The 16,460-nt window shown below is 44.2% G+C and overlaps 1 protein-coding gene across 1 annotated transcript in view; it reads left to right on the top strand.

The window, feature by feature from the left end:
* Positions 1 to 16,460, top strand: part of KBTBD12 (kelch repeat and BTB domain containing 12) — a 112,099-nt gene that overhangs the window by 47,512 nt on the left and 48,127 nt on the right. The window contains exon 5 of the mRNA XM_066597043.1: positions 6,021 to 6,218. Within this exon, the coding sequence (XP_066453140.1) occupies positions 6,021 to 6,218 (198 nt within the window). The remainder of the gene's footprint in view (positions 1 to 6,020; positions 6,219 to 16,460) is intronic.

Genomic DNA, 16,460 nt, shown 5'->3' on the forward strand with positions numbered 1-16,460 from the left:
AATGGGGCCGGCGGCAGCAGCGCCGACCCCATTGAGAACATATAGGAGACAAATCATTCTTCTCTGCCACAGCTGTAACAGCTGTGGCAGAGAAGAACGATGTTTGCCCATTGAATTCAATGGAGCCGGCAATACAGCAGGTTCCACTGAAAGCAATGGGCTGCCGGCGTGCGCGGGATGAATTGTCGGGAAGGGCTTAAATATATAAGCCCTTCCCTGCAATTCATCCAGAAATGTGTTAAAATAAAAAAATATATATATATACTATTACTTACCTTGTCCCGGCAGACGGAGTTCAGCCGCGGCGGCCGGCAGTGGGTGTGAAGGGGGTGTGAGTCAGACTCAGCGCTGAGCCAATCAGGGGGCAGGTCTGACTCACACCCCCTTCACACCCACTGTAGGCCGGCCCCGCGCTGAACTCTGTCTGCCGGGACAAGGTAAGTATATACCGTATATACTGGCGTATAAGACGACTTTTGAACCCCGAAAAATCTGCTCTGAAGTCGGGGGTCGTCTTATACGCCGGTAATACAAAAAAAAAGAAAGTGTCAAAAAAAAAGTTCATTACTCACCTCCCCCGGCGTTCTGCAGCGCTGCTGCAGGCTGTCGCTCCCTCCTGGTCCCTGGCAGAGCATTGCTTTCTGGACGCAGGGCTTGAAATCCCCGCCTCCAGAAAGCTACTGTGATTAGCTAACACACGCCGTCAGCCAATCACAGCCATTCAATGACATCATTGTCATTGGCTGTGATTGGCTGAAGGCACGTGTGTTTTCTGGAGGCAGGGATTTCAAGCCCTGCGTCCAGAAAGCAATGCTCTGCCGGGGACCAGGAGGGAGCGACATCCTGCAGCAGCGCCGCAGAACGCCGGGGGAGGTGAGTAATGATTTCTATTTTTTGCTCCGCTGTATTCCCGGCGTATAAGGTGACAGTTGGGGGGTCGTCTTATACGCCCCGTCGCCTTATACGCCGGTATATATGGTATATTTTTTTTATTTTTACACATTTCTGGATGAATTGCAGGGAAGGGCTTCTATATTTAAGCCCTTCCCGACAATTCATCCCGCGCACGCCGGCAGCCCATTGCTTTCAGTGGAACCTGCTGTATTGCCGGCTCCATTGAATTCAATGGGCTAACATCGTTCTTCTCTGCCACAGCTGTTACTGCTGTGGCAGAGGAGAACGATCTTTATGCTGACAGTGCAGGGGGGGGGGGGCACTCTTGCCGCTATTGTGGCTTAATAGTGGGACCTGGGAACTTGAGATGCAGCCCAACATGTAGCCCCTCGCCTGCCCTATCCGTTGCTGTGTCTTTCCTATCACTTTCTTGAATTGCCCCGATTTTCACAAATGAAAACCTTAGCGAGCATCGGCGATATACAAAAATGCTCGGGTCGCCCATTGACTTCAACGGGGTTCGTTACTCGAAACGAACCCTCGAGCATCGCGAAAATTTTGTCCCGAGTAACGAGCACCCGAGCATTTTGGTGCTCGCTCATCTCTACTAAAGAACCCCCAGGGAAACTATCCACTGGGCAGACCAATGGGATCTAACTTTTGGCTCTCCAATAATTTATAGAGTATAACTCCCATCACCCACATGCCTCATCCAAGCCCCCCTCACCTTATTCACGGGTTCATCTGCCCCTCTGACAACTCTTGTGGCCCTACAGTGTCTCTATTTTAACCAGATTTTGTCTCTCATTTTTTATTTATAAAACCCATCCAGCCCCTCCACCAGAATAGCTTGGAGCGCACTCCACTAAGCGCAGATCAATTCCGTTTCCCAGAAGCATTCTATTAAAAAAAGCTCCCAAACAAGACGGCGACGCTGATTTTTGCATAATTAAGACGATTGTCTTTTAATTGAGTCTATTTGAGGACCAAGAGTCGTTTTACGAAGAAACAAATCTCGGCAGTTTTCACAGCCTGGTAGAAGGAAATAAGATGAACGAGAACAAGGACGCTTTGATCCGCACGGCTTCATGTAATAGGATTTCTTTCATCAATAGACGTCTTTCATTTTTTTTGTATTTAGCCGCAACATGGATTACAGCGCCGGAAACAATAGGGGTCTTATGGAGATGTAAAAAAAATGTCATGAGAATTTGCTTTTTTACCCCTCTGTTTTTCCGAGACCTTTAGAAAACTCAACGCATTTTGTTCCACAGCCAGTAAATATCGTGAAGGGGCCGGGGCTCAGGGAGCGCTGTGAGGCGTCTTTATTGTGTACATTCCATAAGGATGCTTGCTGCCTTGGATTCTGGGCTCCATCCAAGAGCCTCTGAATCGGCCCTCTCATCATGCGGACAATGGCGTTATTTTTAGTGCACCCTGCGAATAACAATTCCGGCCTGCGAAAGGACAGAGACGAAGAGGAAGATGGAGTTGAGTACTTCAAAGTAGCAAAAACAGCCCAGTGATAGCTCTTTAAGGCCTCATGCACACAGACGTCGTCCGGACAGCATACAACCGCATTGATTTGCATTGGTGTATTCAGATGTACATTTTTTACGCAATTAAACGGACTGAAGTCGCTCATCGACCTATCAGTGGCACAACTTTTTTTTAATTTTCGTTTTTTCCCCACTTTCCAAAAAACATATCTACTTTTTATCCCCCGAAGTAGCTGTGTGAAAACTTGTTTTTTGCGGGACGAGTTGTATTTTACAGTGCTATTATTTAATGTACCGTATAATGTACTGAAAAACTTTAAAAAAGTGACATGAAATGGGGAAAAAATGCTATTCTGGTGTGGGTAGGGGGGGTGTCTTGTTTTTATGGCGTTCACACCGCAGCAACAGTGACATGATAACTTGATATTCTGTGGGTTCGTATGATTACGACGATACCAAATTTCTATAGGTTTTTTTTTTCGCTGTACTACTTTTAAATAATAAAATATCTTTGGAAACACATAAAATTAAAGGGGTTGTCCCGCGCCGAAACGGTTTTTTTTTTTTTTTAAACCCCCCCCCCCCGTTCGGCGCGAGACAACCCCGATGCAGGGGTTAAAAAAACCACCCGCACAGCGCTTACCTGAATCCCGGCGGTCCGGCGTCTTCATACTCACCTGCTGAAGATGGCCGCCGGGATCCTCTGTCTTCATGGACCGCAGGGCTTCTGTGCGGTCCATTGCCGATTCCAGCCTCCTGATTGGCTGGAATCGGCACGTGACGGGGCGGAGCTACACGGAGCTACACGGAGCCCCATTCAGAAAAGAAGAAGACCCGGACTGCGCAAGCGCGGCTAATTTGGCCATCGGAGGGCGAAAATTAGTCGGCACCATGGAGACGAGGACGCCAGCAACGGAGCAGGTAAGTATAAAACTTTTTATAACTTCTGTATGGCTCATAATTAATGCACAATGTACATTACAAAGTGCATTATTATGGCCATGCAGAAGTGTATAGACCCACTTGCTGCCTCGGGACAACCCCTTTAATTCCTGCTGCCATAGTGCCATAACTATTTCATTTTTCTGTTGACATTGTGGGGGGGCTCATTTCTGGCCGGACTTTCTGTAGTTTCTATTGGTACTATTTTTAAGTTTGTTTGACTTTTTAATTGCTTTTTATTACATTTTCCTTGAAGATCCAATGGGAAAAAAAAAATTGCAATTACTTCGTTGTGTATTTTTTTTCTGACGACATTCAGCATGCGGGATAAATAATGTGTTACTTTTGTGGGCGCAGTGATACCAAATATGTTTATAGGTATTTTGTTTTAATTTTTATTATAAATATAGCATAAGAATTTTTTAATTTATTTTTTGTTATATTTTTCTAACAATTATGAAAACTTTTGTTTTTTGTTTTTTTACTCCTTTTTATATCTTTTTTTATTCCCATAGGGAATGTGAACTTGCAAATGTTTGATCGCGCATACAATATAATGCAGTACCAGAATATTACATTATACTGCATCTGACAGGCAGTCTATCAAGACATGCCACAGCATGCCATCCCTTTAAAATGCCGCTAGCTGCCATGGCAATTGAACAGTGATTCAGGACCCCCCAAACACTGCTTGGGAAATTTAAATGTCACTGTCAAAATTGACATTGAAATTTAAAGGGTTAACAGTTGCTCCAGCCAGCACCTGAATTGTGTGGAGAGGGATCAGCTCCCGATTCTGCCCCATACAAACCCTATGTGCCAGGACCTAAGTGTACACCGTGGGGGGTAAAGGGGATAAAGTCTGTGTATGTGTATTCACTGTGTTTTTTTTATGCATATGGCCTGGAAGCAGTGGGAAAACAGTGACTGCAATTTGGCCTTCTTGCGGGTTTTTTTGTGCCTTTGAAAAACACAGTGAAAACAGATGCGTACGGATAAAAAACGTATAAAAAATGCTCTTACATATGCAGTGAAAATGGTGCATTTTTTCAAGGACCAAAATGTTATACTCCTGTGTGAATGAGGCCTTAACCCTTTCCAATCCATTGCCTGACGTCTAAAGACATTATGATTTAAGGCTGTACAGCTCCGATGTTGGAAGGCATCCATCGGGGTTCTCTTACTGTATATTGCCAGCCTCTCTGTTGTTGAAGCCTATCCAACGTGTCACCTCATGCAGTACTGGCTCTAGCCAGCATATAGCGCCGTTGTATAACAGCAGAAAAAGAGTAAGCCCCCTAGGAAAACCAGGATACAAATTGGATTGGAAAGGGTTAAGGCCAGTGTTTTACATGTTATTATTAAACAGAAGTTCATTAGCACAAAATGCATCAAATCTATTAAATGGCGCACACATCTTAATAAATTTGGTGCATTTTGATCTACGTTAAAGTCAGAAAGTCAGATCTACACCTACTATGAAGAGGCAAAGAGTTGCACTACCTTTTGCGCCATTTGCTGGCTCTAAACTTAAAGGGGGCTGTCGAAGAATGCCACAATGTGTCTGCTGTCCATGCTGCTGTTAGCAACCCGTCCTAGGATGGGAGAATAATTGACATGTAATATTTGGTGAGGTTTTCAACCCTGTTACAGGATGAGGACAGCCATGTCTAGTCTTGTGTGGTCTGGACACCGGATTCCTCTGTTTGCATGGTCAGCAGGTCCCCGCTCCCTTACCCTTCTCTCAGGTTTGGTTTCAGACATCGGATGTCCTTTACACTGTCACATGGGTGATGTCTAACACCTTACTCCCTTCTCCATCAGATGGGTGATGTCTGACGCTCTGTCCCTTACGTGTGTGGGTGTGCATGTTTGAAATATGTCCTGTTCAGTGTATGTATGCATGAGGTTCTGGGTAGGTTTCCCCTGTGTATGTAGGTGTGCAGACACCTCGTCTCATCAGTGTCCTATGTTGGTGTTCTTGCCTATTCTTATATAGGGTGGGAAGGTAGTCCCCAGGTTCCATCATAGAGCCTTATTGGGGCGATTGCCCCACTTGTCTGTGGGTTCCCTTTTCTGTGGTTTAGTTATCTTTTTAGTGTAGGGACTTGCAAGACAACGAGGACCCTTGACGTGGGCTTGTGAGCTTATGCATTTTGGCCAAAATATACCTTGTACTTAAATATTTCCATCTGCCTAGTTGTATTAATACATTGGTAAGTATTTTGCCACATGGTGTGTTGTAGGGTCTGATGTCCCTGTTTTCACTTTGTTGCCTGCACGTTCGGATTATGTTTGGTGTGAACAGTGTCTGGACTTGTGTGTATATCCATCAGTCTACCATATCAGTCTTTGTATTATGTTTCGTATAGGTCACTGTTCACACCGCCTGCATACATACATCTTGTTAGTGAACCTGGTGAATCCTCTGGCTGTCTGCGCACCAGAAAGACATTTACAGCGGCGTTGAGCTGGTGAAGATATTTGCACTATTATGAATGCTAGCTTCTGGCATAAATTATAGTAAATTTGTTAGCCATGGAAGGCCACATTACTTAAAAAAAACTGCTGAAAGTAGCAGGAAAAACAAAAAAAGTTGCACATTTTTGTCGCTTACATTTTTTTTACACCATAAAACTGGTGCAACTGGCTTAAAAAAATTTCCCCTCATTATGTCCTTTGCAGGTGGCATCGGCTGCGTTGGTCCAGACAAAGGACAAACCCGGAAGTGTCTTGATGCTGTGGAGATATATAATGTGGATGGGAATTTTTGGAGGGAAGGACCAGCTATGCCGTACCCGCTCCTCTCCCTAAGAAGTAACGCAAGCAGTGCCGCTGCCGTGGACGGGAAGCTCTATGTTTGTGGAGGATATCGCGGAGCAGGTATCAGATTTCTAAGGTTACTAATACAAGAAGTTTCAGAGGATCAATACAACTTCATGTCATCAATTGGTCCTAAATTCTATATATAGTGCATTGGGACCCTCTCACTATTTTACAATTTTACATTTAATGTTGTGGCCTCGTTTTTCCCATCATTCTGCACTCAATACCCCATAGGGACAAAGTGACAACAGAACGGGAGAAATCTTTGTACTTTTTATAAAAATGAAAAACTCCCATTCTGCAGTGACAAAAGTATTCACACCCCTGTTCTCAGTACTTAGTTGAAGCCCCTTTGGCACCAATTCCAACCTCTAGTCTTCTTGGGGATGATGCCATAAAGTTTTCACCCCTACATTTGGAGATTTTCTGCCCTCTGTCAGGTTGAATGGGGGCCATCTGGGGAGAGACATTTTAACGTCTCACCAAAGATGTTCCATTCGGTTCAGGGCTCTGGCTGGGCTACTCAATGACATTCACAGAGTTGTTCCAACTCCTGTGTTGTCTTGGCTATGTGTTAAGCTCATTGTCTTGTTGGAAGGTGACCCTTCTGCCCAGATTGAGATCCCTTGTTCTCTGGATCAGGTATTATCTCTGTACTTTGCTCCATTTTGGTTTCCATCAACTCTGACCGGTCTCCTGTCCCCCAGCATGATGCTGCCACCACCAGGCTTCATTGTAGGGATCGTATTGGGCAGCTGATGAGCGGCGCCTGTTTTCCTCCCGACAGAATGCTTAGAGACCAAAAATTTCCATTTTGATGTCATCAGAGAATCTTGATTTTGCAGTCTGAGGGTTCTTTAGGATCTTGTTGGTAAACTCCAGGCGGCTTTTATGTGTCTTACGGAGAAGAGGCTTCTTTCTGGCCCGACCGCCAATAAGCCCAGATTGGTGGAGTGCTGCAGTGATAGTTGACTTTCTGGAAGTTTCTCCCATCTGTACACAGGCTCTTTGGCACTCAGCCAGAGTGACCTTTGGATTCCTGGTCACCTCTCTTACCAAGAGCCTTCTCCCTCTTAGGCTGCCTGTCCACGGGCGTATTTTCATTGCGTTTCCCGCGGCAATAATCCGACCGCTGGGAATGCAGTCAAAGCTTTCCATAGCGGTGCTATGGAAAGCGTTTCCCCCCCATCCACGAGCGGAGAATCATAGCGATTCTCCGCTCGTGGGCAGCAAATCGCAGCATGCTGTGAATTGCCGCAATTCTCCTGACAGATAGGCTCACCGCGGAGATTCGTCTACCGGCTCCTGCTCCCGGGCGGCTCCCATGGTGGAGATTCGCCGTGGGATTTCGCAACGCCCGTGGACAGGCAGCCTTAGTTTGGTGAGTCGGCCAGCTCTAGTTAGAGTCCTGGTTGTTCTTCCATGTAAGGATTATGGAGGCCGCTGGGCTCTTGGGAACTTTCAGGGCAGCAAAAATGTTTTTGGAGCTTCTCTAGATCTGTGCCTCCACACAATCCTGTCTCTGAGCTCTACAGGCAGTTCTTTCCTCCTCATGGCTTGGTTTTGGCGCTGATATGCATTGTGAGCATTGAGACGGTATATAGATGGGGGGGGGGGCTTTTATGTCCAATCAGCTGAATTTACTACAGGTGACTCCAATTAAGGTGTAAAAATAATAGGGTATGAATACTTATATCAATGCTAAATGTTTGTTTTTCATTTAAAAAATTACAAAGATTTTTCCTATTCTGTTGCCACTTTGTCATTATGGGGTACTGAGTGCAGAATGGTAGTAAACACATGGCCACAACATCACTATATGTAAAAATAGTGAAAGTCTCTGAAGACTTTCTGGACCCACTACATATTTATAGTAGTTGTAGCTCAGTTTTTGCTGATACAGGGTTCTAAATGCCCTGCATTGATAAAGAGTTATTTAACCATCATTTTGGGGACACGGAGGAGCTTACTGAATCCTGATTTATTTTGGAGTTCAATGTACAATCTGTATGTAGTATACATCTGAGCTCCCTCTAGTGGTGACAGTAGTCATTCTGCATGTTTTCGGTACCTGTTGAGCAGTGGATGTGGTCCCCCTCTGTCACTGACTGATTTGGCCTTGAGCTACTCCTAAGGTCAATTCCACAAAGTCCCTGGTGTTTACCCTTCAACCCTTTTTTTAGAGGGATCTGATCTTCGCTGCAGAGAGCCTCATGGACATCAGTTTAGGAGTGATCCCCTGTGCAGTGACAGCTTGCCCAAACGGGTCAAAAAGGTACTGGAGCATGGTACCAGGGGGTCAGGCTAGAAAAGAGTCAGAAAACAGCCAAGGTCAGGATAGGCAGAGTTCATGATATATGGTAAACAGGCAGGAAGTCAGGGCAGGCAGCATTCAGGCAAGACATAGTAAACAGGCTGAGGTCAGGACAGGCAGAGTTGGGGAAAGCTGAGTATACAAGCAGAGGGTCAAACTGAGAAGCAAGCAGCATAGACACATCTTCATTATAACACTAGGAACCTACTGATCAGGAACGTCCAGTAGGGGCAGGTGTCTTATAAACCTGGGGTGTTGGGTTCACAAACTGGCCCTCTAAGAGGCAGGCTTAGCACACGCACACCCTAAGGATCCAGGGAATGATAGGAAGAATGATGTAGTGCCAGCCATGCAGCACATGGTAAGGTAGAAGCAGGGGTGCCTCAAGCCTTTCTGCTGCCTAAGGTGTAGTGTGCCCCCTCCCACCCACCACCCCTGAAAAAAAAAGCCAATCATTTTACAGGCATTGAAAGCGCCAATACACAAGATACCTAACACAATCTGAACTATTGGGATTTGTCTAAAGTGGCCCCTGCAATATTAGTGTACACTTTGGTCTGAGACCCAACACAATCATTACACATAATTACCATTGATTTCAAAGAACTTTGCTGAAAATAGAAGACCCTTTTCCACGGCCCAGGTACAGGCTGAACAACTGATTGTACAACCGCTTATTCCCAATTATTACCTTGTGGGACAGCAGCAATCAGCCGACCAATGCTTGTTTATCAGCTGATTGCATCTTTTATGTGGCTGCAAATATCATCCCCATCAACAGCAGAACTCGCCACACGAACAGAGGACAATACTGAAAAGGCACAGGGAATGGGTGATTGTATCAGCAACTTTTTGTCCCTTACACACTTTGTATTGGCCTGTGTGAAGGCCCTTTAAATGAGCGCTGATTGACTTCTTCTATTTTGAGTAGGCACGCATGAATGGGCCGAAAATTGACCAGTGTAAAAAGGACCCTTAGGGCTCATTCACATGAGTGTAAGCGCTTTTTTACGACTGCAAATCGCTTACGCCTGCATATTTTGCCCATTCCAGTTTGTTTTTGTGTGCACAAATATACTGCATATTTGTGCATGTAAAAAAAGGTTTCCTACATATTTTGCACACCGTTATGCACGCCCATTGATGTCAATGGATTTCTACAGCGTGTAATATGTGCCACGATAGTGTATTCATGCGATTGTACATACCATGAAAAGATTTGCTCCTGTGAACATTGCTTAGTCAGCAGGAATCTGAGGTCACAGACCCCTGGCTTTAAGTAACACCCCAGCCATTGCACAGGGCCATATTGTTTATTAGAGATTTGTCCCTTTTTTAATACCATATATACTCGAGTTTTTTCAGTACATTTTTTTATGCTGAAAAAGCCCCCCTCGGCTTATACTCAAGTGAGTTAAAAAAATCAACAACCAAAAAAACCCGCAATACTCACCTCCTAGCCTGCGTCTGTGTCCCTGGCGCGATGGTTTCCCCGGCGGTGCGGCAAGCTGATTGAGGATTCTCCCCGCTGTCATCTTCCTGCTCAGCTTTTAATTCCCCCACCATCCGCACTGTGTAAGTAAGCGTTGTGATTGGATAGAGCGCCAGCCAATCACAGCCGGCGCTCGATCATTCACAGCCATTCAGTGGTTGACATCACTGAATGGCTGTGATTGGTTTATCGAGCGCCGGCTGTGATTGGCTGGCGCTCGATCCAATCACAACGCTTACTTACACAATGCTGACGGCGGGGGAATTCAAAGCTGAGCAGGGAGATGACAGTGGGGAGAAGTCTCAAGCAGCTTGCCGCACCGCCGGGGAGACCATTGCGCCGGGGACACAGACGGCGGCTGGTAGGTGAGTATTGCACTTTTTCTTTACCTAGTATATACTCGAGTATAGCTAGGCTTATTCTCAAGTCAATAAGTTTTACCAGTTTTTTGTGGTAAAACTTATTAACTTGGCTTATAGTCGGGTCGGCTAATACTGGAGTATATACGGTAATTATAAAATTCAAAATAAATCAAAAAAATTCTATTTTGTAATAAAAACAACTTAAATTATATCCTAATAGGAACAGCTTTAGAAGTAGTGTTCCAATAAAAACACTAAAATGTGTTGAATGTCAGACTGTTAAAAATGTGTACTGGTTATAAATGTTCTTCTTTGTACTGGGAAGATTCTACAACATGGGAATTAGGCAGTGGAGATATACAAAAAGATTGAGTTGCTCTCATCTGCGTAGGACTGCAGCTATAGTCATGATTAATGGACACCTAATCTTGCCGTGGGGATGTCATTGCTTGAGCATGTGTTGACTATTAAAGTCCATAGAGTTAGAGCAACTTGGTTGATAGGCATAGTGTGGCATTTGAAAGATGGAAATGCTAGATTCTTCTGTCAGTTTCTTCATCATCCCTTTCAACAGAATATCAGTTATTAGAACTTCTGATAACAATCTTTGTTTGTCATCCATTTTGCGCAGCTTTGCAGCAACTGTCACACCAAATGCATCTTTTTGCTTTAAAACCGCTGCGGCTTTGGAAAGTAGTTGTCGATTTAGATCATCAGTGACAGGCTTTTTCTGGTTTAGCATAGGTGGAATAGGCGGCTGCTGCTGTTTCTGTGGGTGTTGTAGTTCAATTACTTCTTGGGCTGGAGTGCAAATACAAACAGGTTTACAGGGTAGGTTCACAAAATACTGCTATTTTTTATGCTTATGGGACAGACCGAAAAACCAATAACCACTACAAAGTCAAGAAATGGCCTGTGAGGAAACATATAGGAATTGGGCTAAGCAGTAGCACATGTGAAAAAGACTTGTGTATACTAATAGATCATAGACTGAACATGAGTCAACAATGTGATGCAGCAGCAAAAAGGCAAACACAATTCTGGGATGTATTAAGAGAAGCATAGAGTCTAAATCATGTGAGGTAATTATCCCTCTCTACTCTTCCTTAGGCCTCCTGTCCGAGGGCCCCCTGTCCGTCAGGGAGCAGGGGAGAGAACTGACAGTTCTCTGCGGTGAGTCTATCTGACAGATAGGCTTACTGCAGAGAATCACGGCTATGATTTTCTGCTCATGGACAGGGGGGTGCACTTTCCATAGTTAAGTCTGTGGAAAGTGTGCACTGCGTTACTCGGGGCCGGATTATCGCCGCGAGTAACGCAATGCAATATCATCCGCGGACAGGAGAGCTTAGTCAGACCTCATCTGGAATACTGTGTCCAGTTCTGGGCACCCCACTTTAAAAAAGCCATAGACAAACTGGAGCAAGTTCAGAGAAGAGTTACCAAGATAGTGAGCGGTCTGCAAATCATGTCCTATGAGGAACAGTTAAAGGATCTGGGAATGCTTAGCTTGTAAAATAGAAGGCTGAGAGGAGACTTAATAGCTGTCTGCAAATATCTGAAGGGCTGTCACAGAGCAGAGGGATCAGCCCTATTCTCATTTGCACAATGTAAGACTAGAAGCAATGGGATTAAACTGAAAGGGAGGAGACACAAATTAGATATTGGAAAAAAACTTTCTGACAGTGAGGGTGATCAATGAGTGGAACAGGTTACCACAAGAGGTGGTGAGTTCTCCTTCAACGGGAGTGTTCAAACAAAGGCTGGACAAATACCTGTCTGGGATGATTTAGTGAATCCTGCACTGAGCAGGGGGTTGGACCACATGACCCTGGAGGTCCCTTCCAACTCTACCATGCTATGAATCTATAATATATACCTGGACTACGTCTGTATTTTTCCCAGCACTTTCTAGGCTGTCATCTGTGTTCTCTTCCTCTTGTTGTACATCATATGCCTCAGGATAGCCGGATACAGATTGTGTTTGCTCCTCCTGATCAATTGTAAATTTCAGAAGGTCAAAGTACCACCAGCATGGCATGTACACCTTATGCCCGGATGCACCAGATTTCCTTGTAGGGAGCCATTTACTCTTGTTGTGACGCCTCTGAGGGATTCTGGAGCTTTCCAAAGAAATCTCGCAGAGACAGCAGAAAGGTGATCTTCTGAGAATGCACTGGAATAATGACTTAGGAACTTTTCTTCAGCAAAACCAAAGTAGTAACTGTTAAATAGAAAAGTGTTTAGACTTTGGCAACCATTCACACGACCATGATTTCGGATCAATGATCCATTCCCATTATCATGTAAACACTGTATGTAGGTACGCACGAGAAAAAGATCACAGCATGCTCTATTTCTCGGTGTACCACACAGCGTGAGCCCTATATTTTTGTATAGGCAATGTATGCAATGCTGTCCATACGCAATACGTTGCTTATGGGTGATGATTCATATGCAACCGCACTACGAAACAGAGCGGGGAATTAAAAAAAAGACAGTCCCACTGCGCATAACCGCGCAGTACACTCCCTGCCATGCACGGTCTCTGACATCACAAAGACCGGTAAAAACGGTCTGGTACATGGTAGTGCGAATGAGCCCTAAAAATCTGCTACGGTTTTGTTAAGCATCTCCTATACAGTACATTTCAGAAACTGTATTTACAGAGTGTGAATACTTTTGAAAACTTTTTCAATGTCGCAATGCAAAACAAACTTCTGCCGTCTCACGTACACAGCTGCTATGTAGAACTATACATCTCCATGGTTATAGAGTACAATCAAACTCTGTGTGCAGTCGGATCCTGATGCTTTATCTCCCCTCACCCCCCTTCTCGGTAAGGCTATGTTCACAGAGGCAAGTGCAATATCGGGCTAAGAAACCCAGCCTGATATTGTGCTTGTCAGTGTGTGTTTTATCCGTGGATGCAAGAAGTATGTCATGTAAAACGCCTCGCATTACTTCGGTTAAATTGCGATCCTCTGGCGCTTGTTTCACACACGTCCGGGGATCGGCAAGTTTTTCCCGATGATTTCAGTGGGAAACATCCCATTGCACTCACATGCACTTGCACAGCCTGGGATGTGTTTGACTGTCCCAGTGAAAACAATGGGCGATGCGTTCCGAGAGGCATGAAAAAATAGGGCATGCAGCGATTTCTTTTTCTTCTTTTACCTCGTAGCATCGCTGTGAGGGAGAACATTCCAAAGAATGGAGTTCATATTCACACAAGTTTTGTGCATCTTGCAACGCGAGATTCGCACTCTTGTAAATGTGGCCTTACAGACTGTAGAAGAGGAGGAGGAGGCAGATGGAAGGGAACGACTGCTGGACCCGACAACATAGGAGCTGCGTACACAACAGTAGGAGGTTCTTAATAACAGATGAAGATTTAATATAAATGACACATAGCAGTAGTATTTTAAACTTAATTAAGACACATGTCCATCCAGTTCAGCCTATTACCCCCATGTTGATCCAGAGGAAGGCAAAAACCCCAATGAGGTAGAAGCCAATTTTCCACATTTAATGGTAAAAATTACTTCCTGACTCCAATCTGGCAATTGGAATAATCACCGGATCAATAACCATTCTGAAATAATTAGTGATACATAATATTGTATCGCTTAAGAAAGGTATCCAGGCCTCTCGAACTCCTTTAGTGAGTTTGGCATCACCACATCCTCAGGCAGAGAGTTCCACAGTCTCACTGCTCTTACAGTGCAGAAACCTTCTTTCCTGTAGACATAGAGGGCGCTCCCTTGTTACCGTCACAGTCCTGGGTATAAATAGATGATGGGAGAGATCTCTGTATTGTCCCCTTATATATTTATGCATAGTTATTAGGTCGCCCCTCAGCTGTCTATTTTCTAAACTAAATAACCCTAATTTTGATAACCTCTCTGGGTGTTGTAGTCCGCCCATTCCATTTTTTACTTTAGCTGCTTGAAGGAAGAACAATGTTCTCGTCATGTGCCCTATATGTCTTTTGATGGCCCCCATGATCCTATTTGCCTTGGCAGCAGCTGCCTGACACTGGTTACTTCATTTAACCCTTTCCAATCCACTGTCTGACGTCTAAAGACATTATGATTTAAGGCTGTACAGCTCCGATGTTGGAAGACATACGTAGGGGTTCTCTTACTGTATATTGCCAGCCTCTCTGCTGTCGAAGCCTCTCCAACAAGTCACCTCATGCAGTACTGGCTTTAGCCAGCAGATAGCGCCGTTGTATAACGGCAGAAAAAGAATAAACCCCCTAGGAAAACCAGGATACAAATTGGATTGGAAAGGGTTAACCTTACAGTTGATTACAATTCCCAAGTCCTTTTCCATGTCAGCATTTCCAAGTGGTTTCCCATTTAGTGTGTAATGGTCACATGTATTTCCCCTGCTCATGTGTGTTAAATCTCATCTACCATTTTTCTGCCCAATCCCCCAATTTATCCAAAACTATATGTGCCTGTAATCTTTCCTCTTTTGTGTTAATTACTTTACATAATTTTGTGTCATCTGCAAATATTGATATTTTACTCCACAATTCTTCTACCAGGTCATTAATAAATATATTAAAAAGAATAGGGTCTGATACTGCCCCCTGTGATACCCCACTAGTAATGGTGACCCAATCAGAGTATGTACCATTTATAACCCCCCTCTGCTTTCTACCAAGGAGCCAGTTACCCACTTACACACATTCTCGCCCAGACCAAGCATTCTTATTTAATATACCAACCTTTTATGCGGCACAGTATCAAACTCTTTGGAAAAGTCCAGATACACAAGACCTTCTTAAGGCCCATTTACACGGAGCGATGATCGCTCAAAATTCGCTCAAACGACAGTTTGAGTGACAGTTTTGAGCGATCATCTTTGCATAAATCTAACTAGCTAATTAGCTACTTAAGAGTTATGCAGGCAGAGTGGGATACTGCTGCAATAGCTCGGAGAACAATGCAGCTGTTTTGAATATACAAACAGCTGCATTGTTCTTGGCGCTTTCAGCTGGTGTCCCGCTGAGAACTGCCAGTGGGATACCAGCTGAAAAAATGCTAGCAGTGCCCCCCGCTGAGATATCAGCATTCGGTGCTCATCGCTCATTTCTAGCTGGCTAGAAATGAAAGATGAACGAACAGTGCACTATGGCCGCGAGTTTAGACGCAATGATTATCACTCAAAAGATAATTTGAGCTAATTATTAGTGATAATCATTGTGTCTAAATAGGCCTTGAACCATCATCTCATTAGTATCACAGGCAAGATTACACTGAGAGGTGACACCTATATATAGATAACACAGGATCCATCATTCACAATAGGTGATGTCACAGCTCACCTCCTCCCCTCAATGCACAGGTCGCAGAGCATGCTAACAACACTTTGCCACAGAAGTCACTGGTTCTTCTGCTGTCCATTCTATTGTATTTAAGGCCCATGAATCTGCTGTAAAGCATATCTCTAAATGCTGTCGACTGTAGCTCAGACAAGATGGCCGCCCCAATAGTCATGTACAGACAACAGAATAAAAATCTAGAATCAGAAAATAAAAACATATTAGTGAAAAACATATAGGTGATACATCCCCTTTAAGCATGAGTTGGAATTCATTCCGTCCCTTTAAGTAGATCTTCCGCTATTGTATTCTGATATTAATCATTTATGATAACTACTACACTCACTCTGCGAGGACTCTTCAATTATTAATCATCAGAATGGAAGAGTCTGCTAAACAATCATCTTGTTATTGCTTTAATTTTTTTTGATCTCCTATAATCCCCTCCCCTGAATTTCGGTCGTGTAGCTTCACCTCTTGTAGAGGGATTAAATCTGCCCGTCTCATCCTGCACTCACTGATAAAATTAGACTGTAATCCCTTGCTCTGCACATCTCTGCTATGATCATGTCAGATTGTCCAGAGAGACATTTGGGTATTCGACAAAGTTATGTAAGTGTCATTCCAGCTGTGCAGGCAGGCTGCCATCATGGCGCTGATATAGGCGCCATTTAAGGGTAACTCTACTCAAAATACATAATTTCCCTATTGCTTTGTTAGTTTATCCTTAGTTGACCTGTGTGGCCATTTTACATTTTGGCCAAGCACTCCTGGAATCCAACTTCTCAAACACTGA

Source organism: Eleutherodactylus coqui, chromosome 3, assembly GCF_035609145.1.
Source record: "Eleutherodactylus coqui strain aEleCoq1 chromosome 3, aEleCoq1.hap1, whole genome shotgun sequence".
In the NCBI taxonomy this organism is placed as follows: Eukaryota; Metazoa; Chordata; class Amphibia; order Anura; family Eleutherodactylidae; genus Eleutherodactylus; species Eleutherodactylus coqui.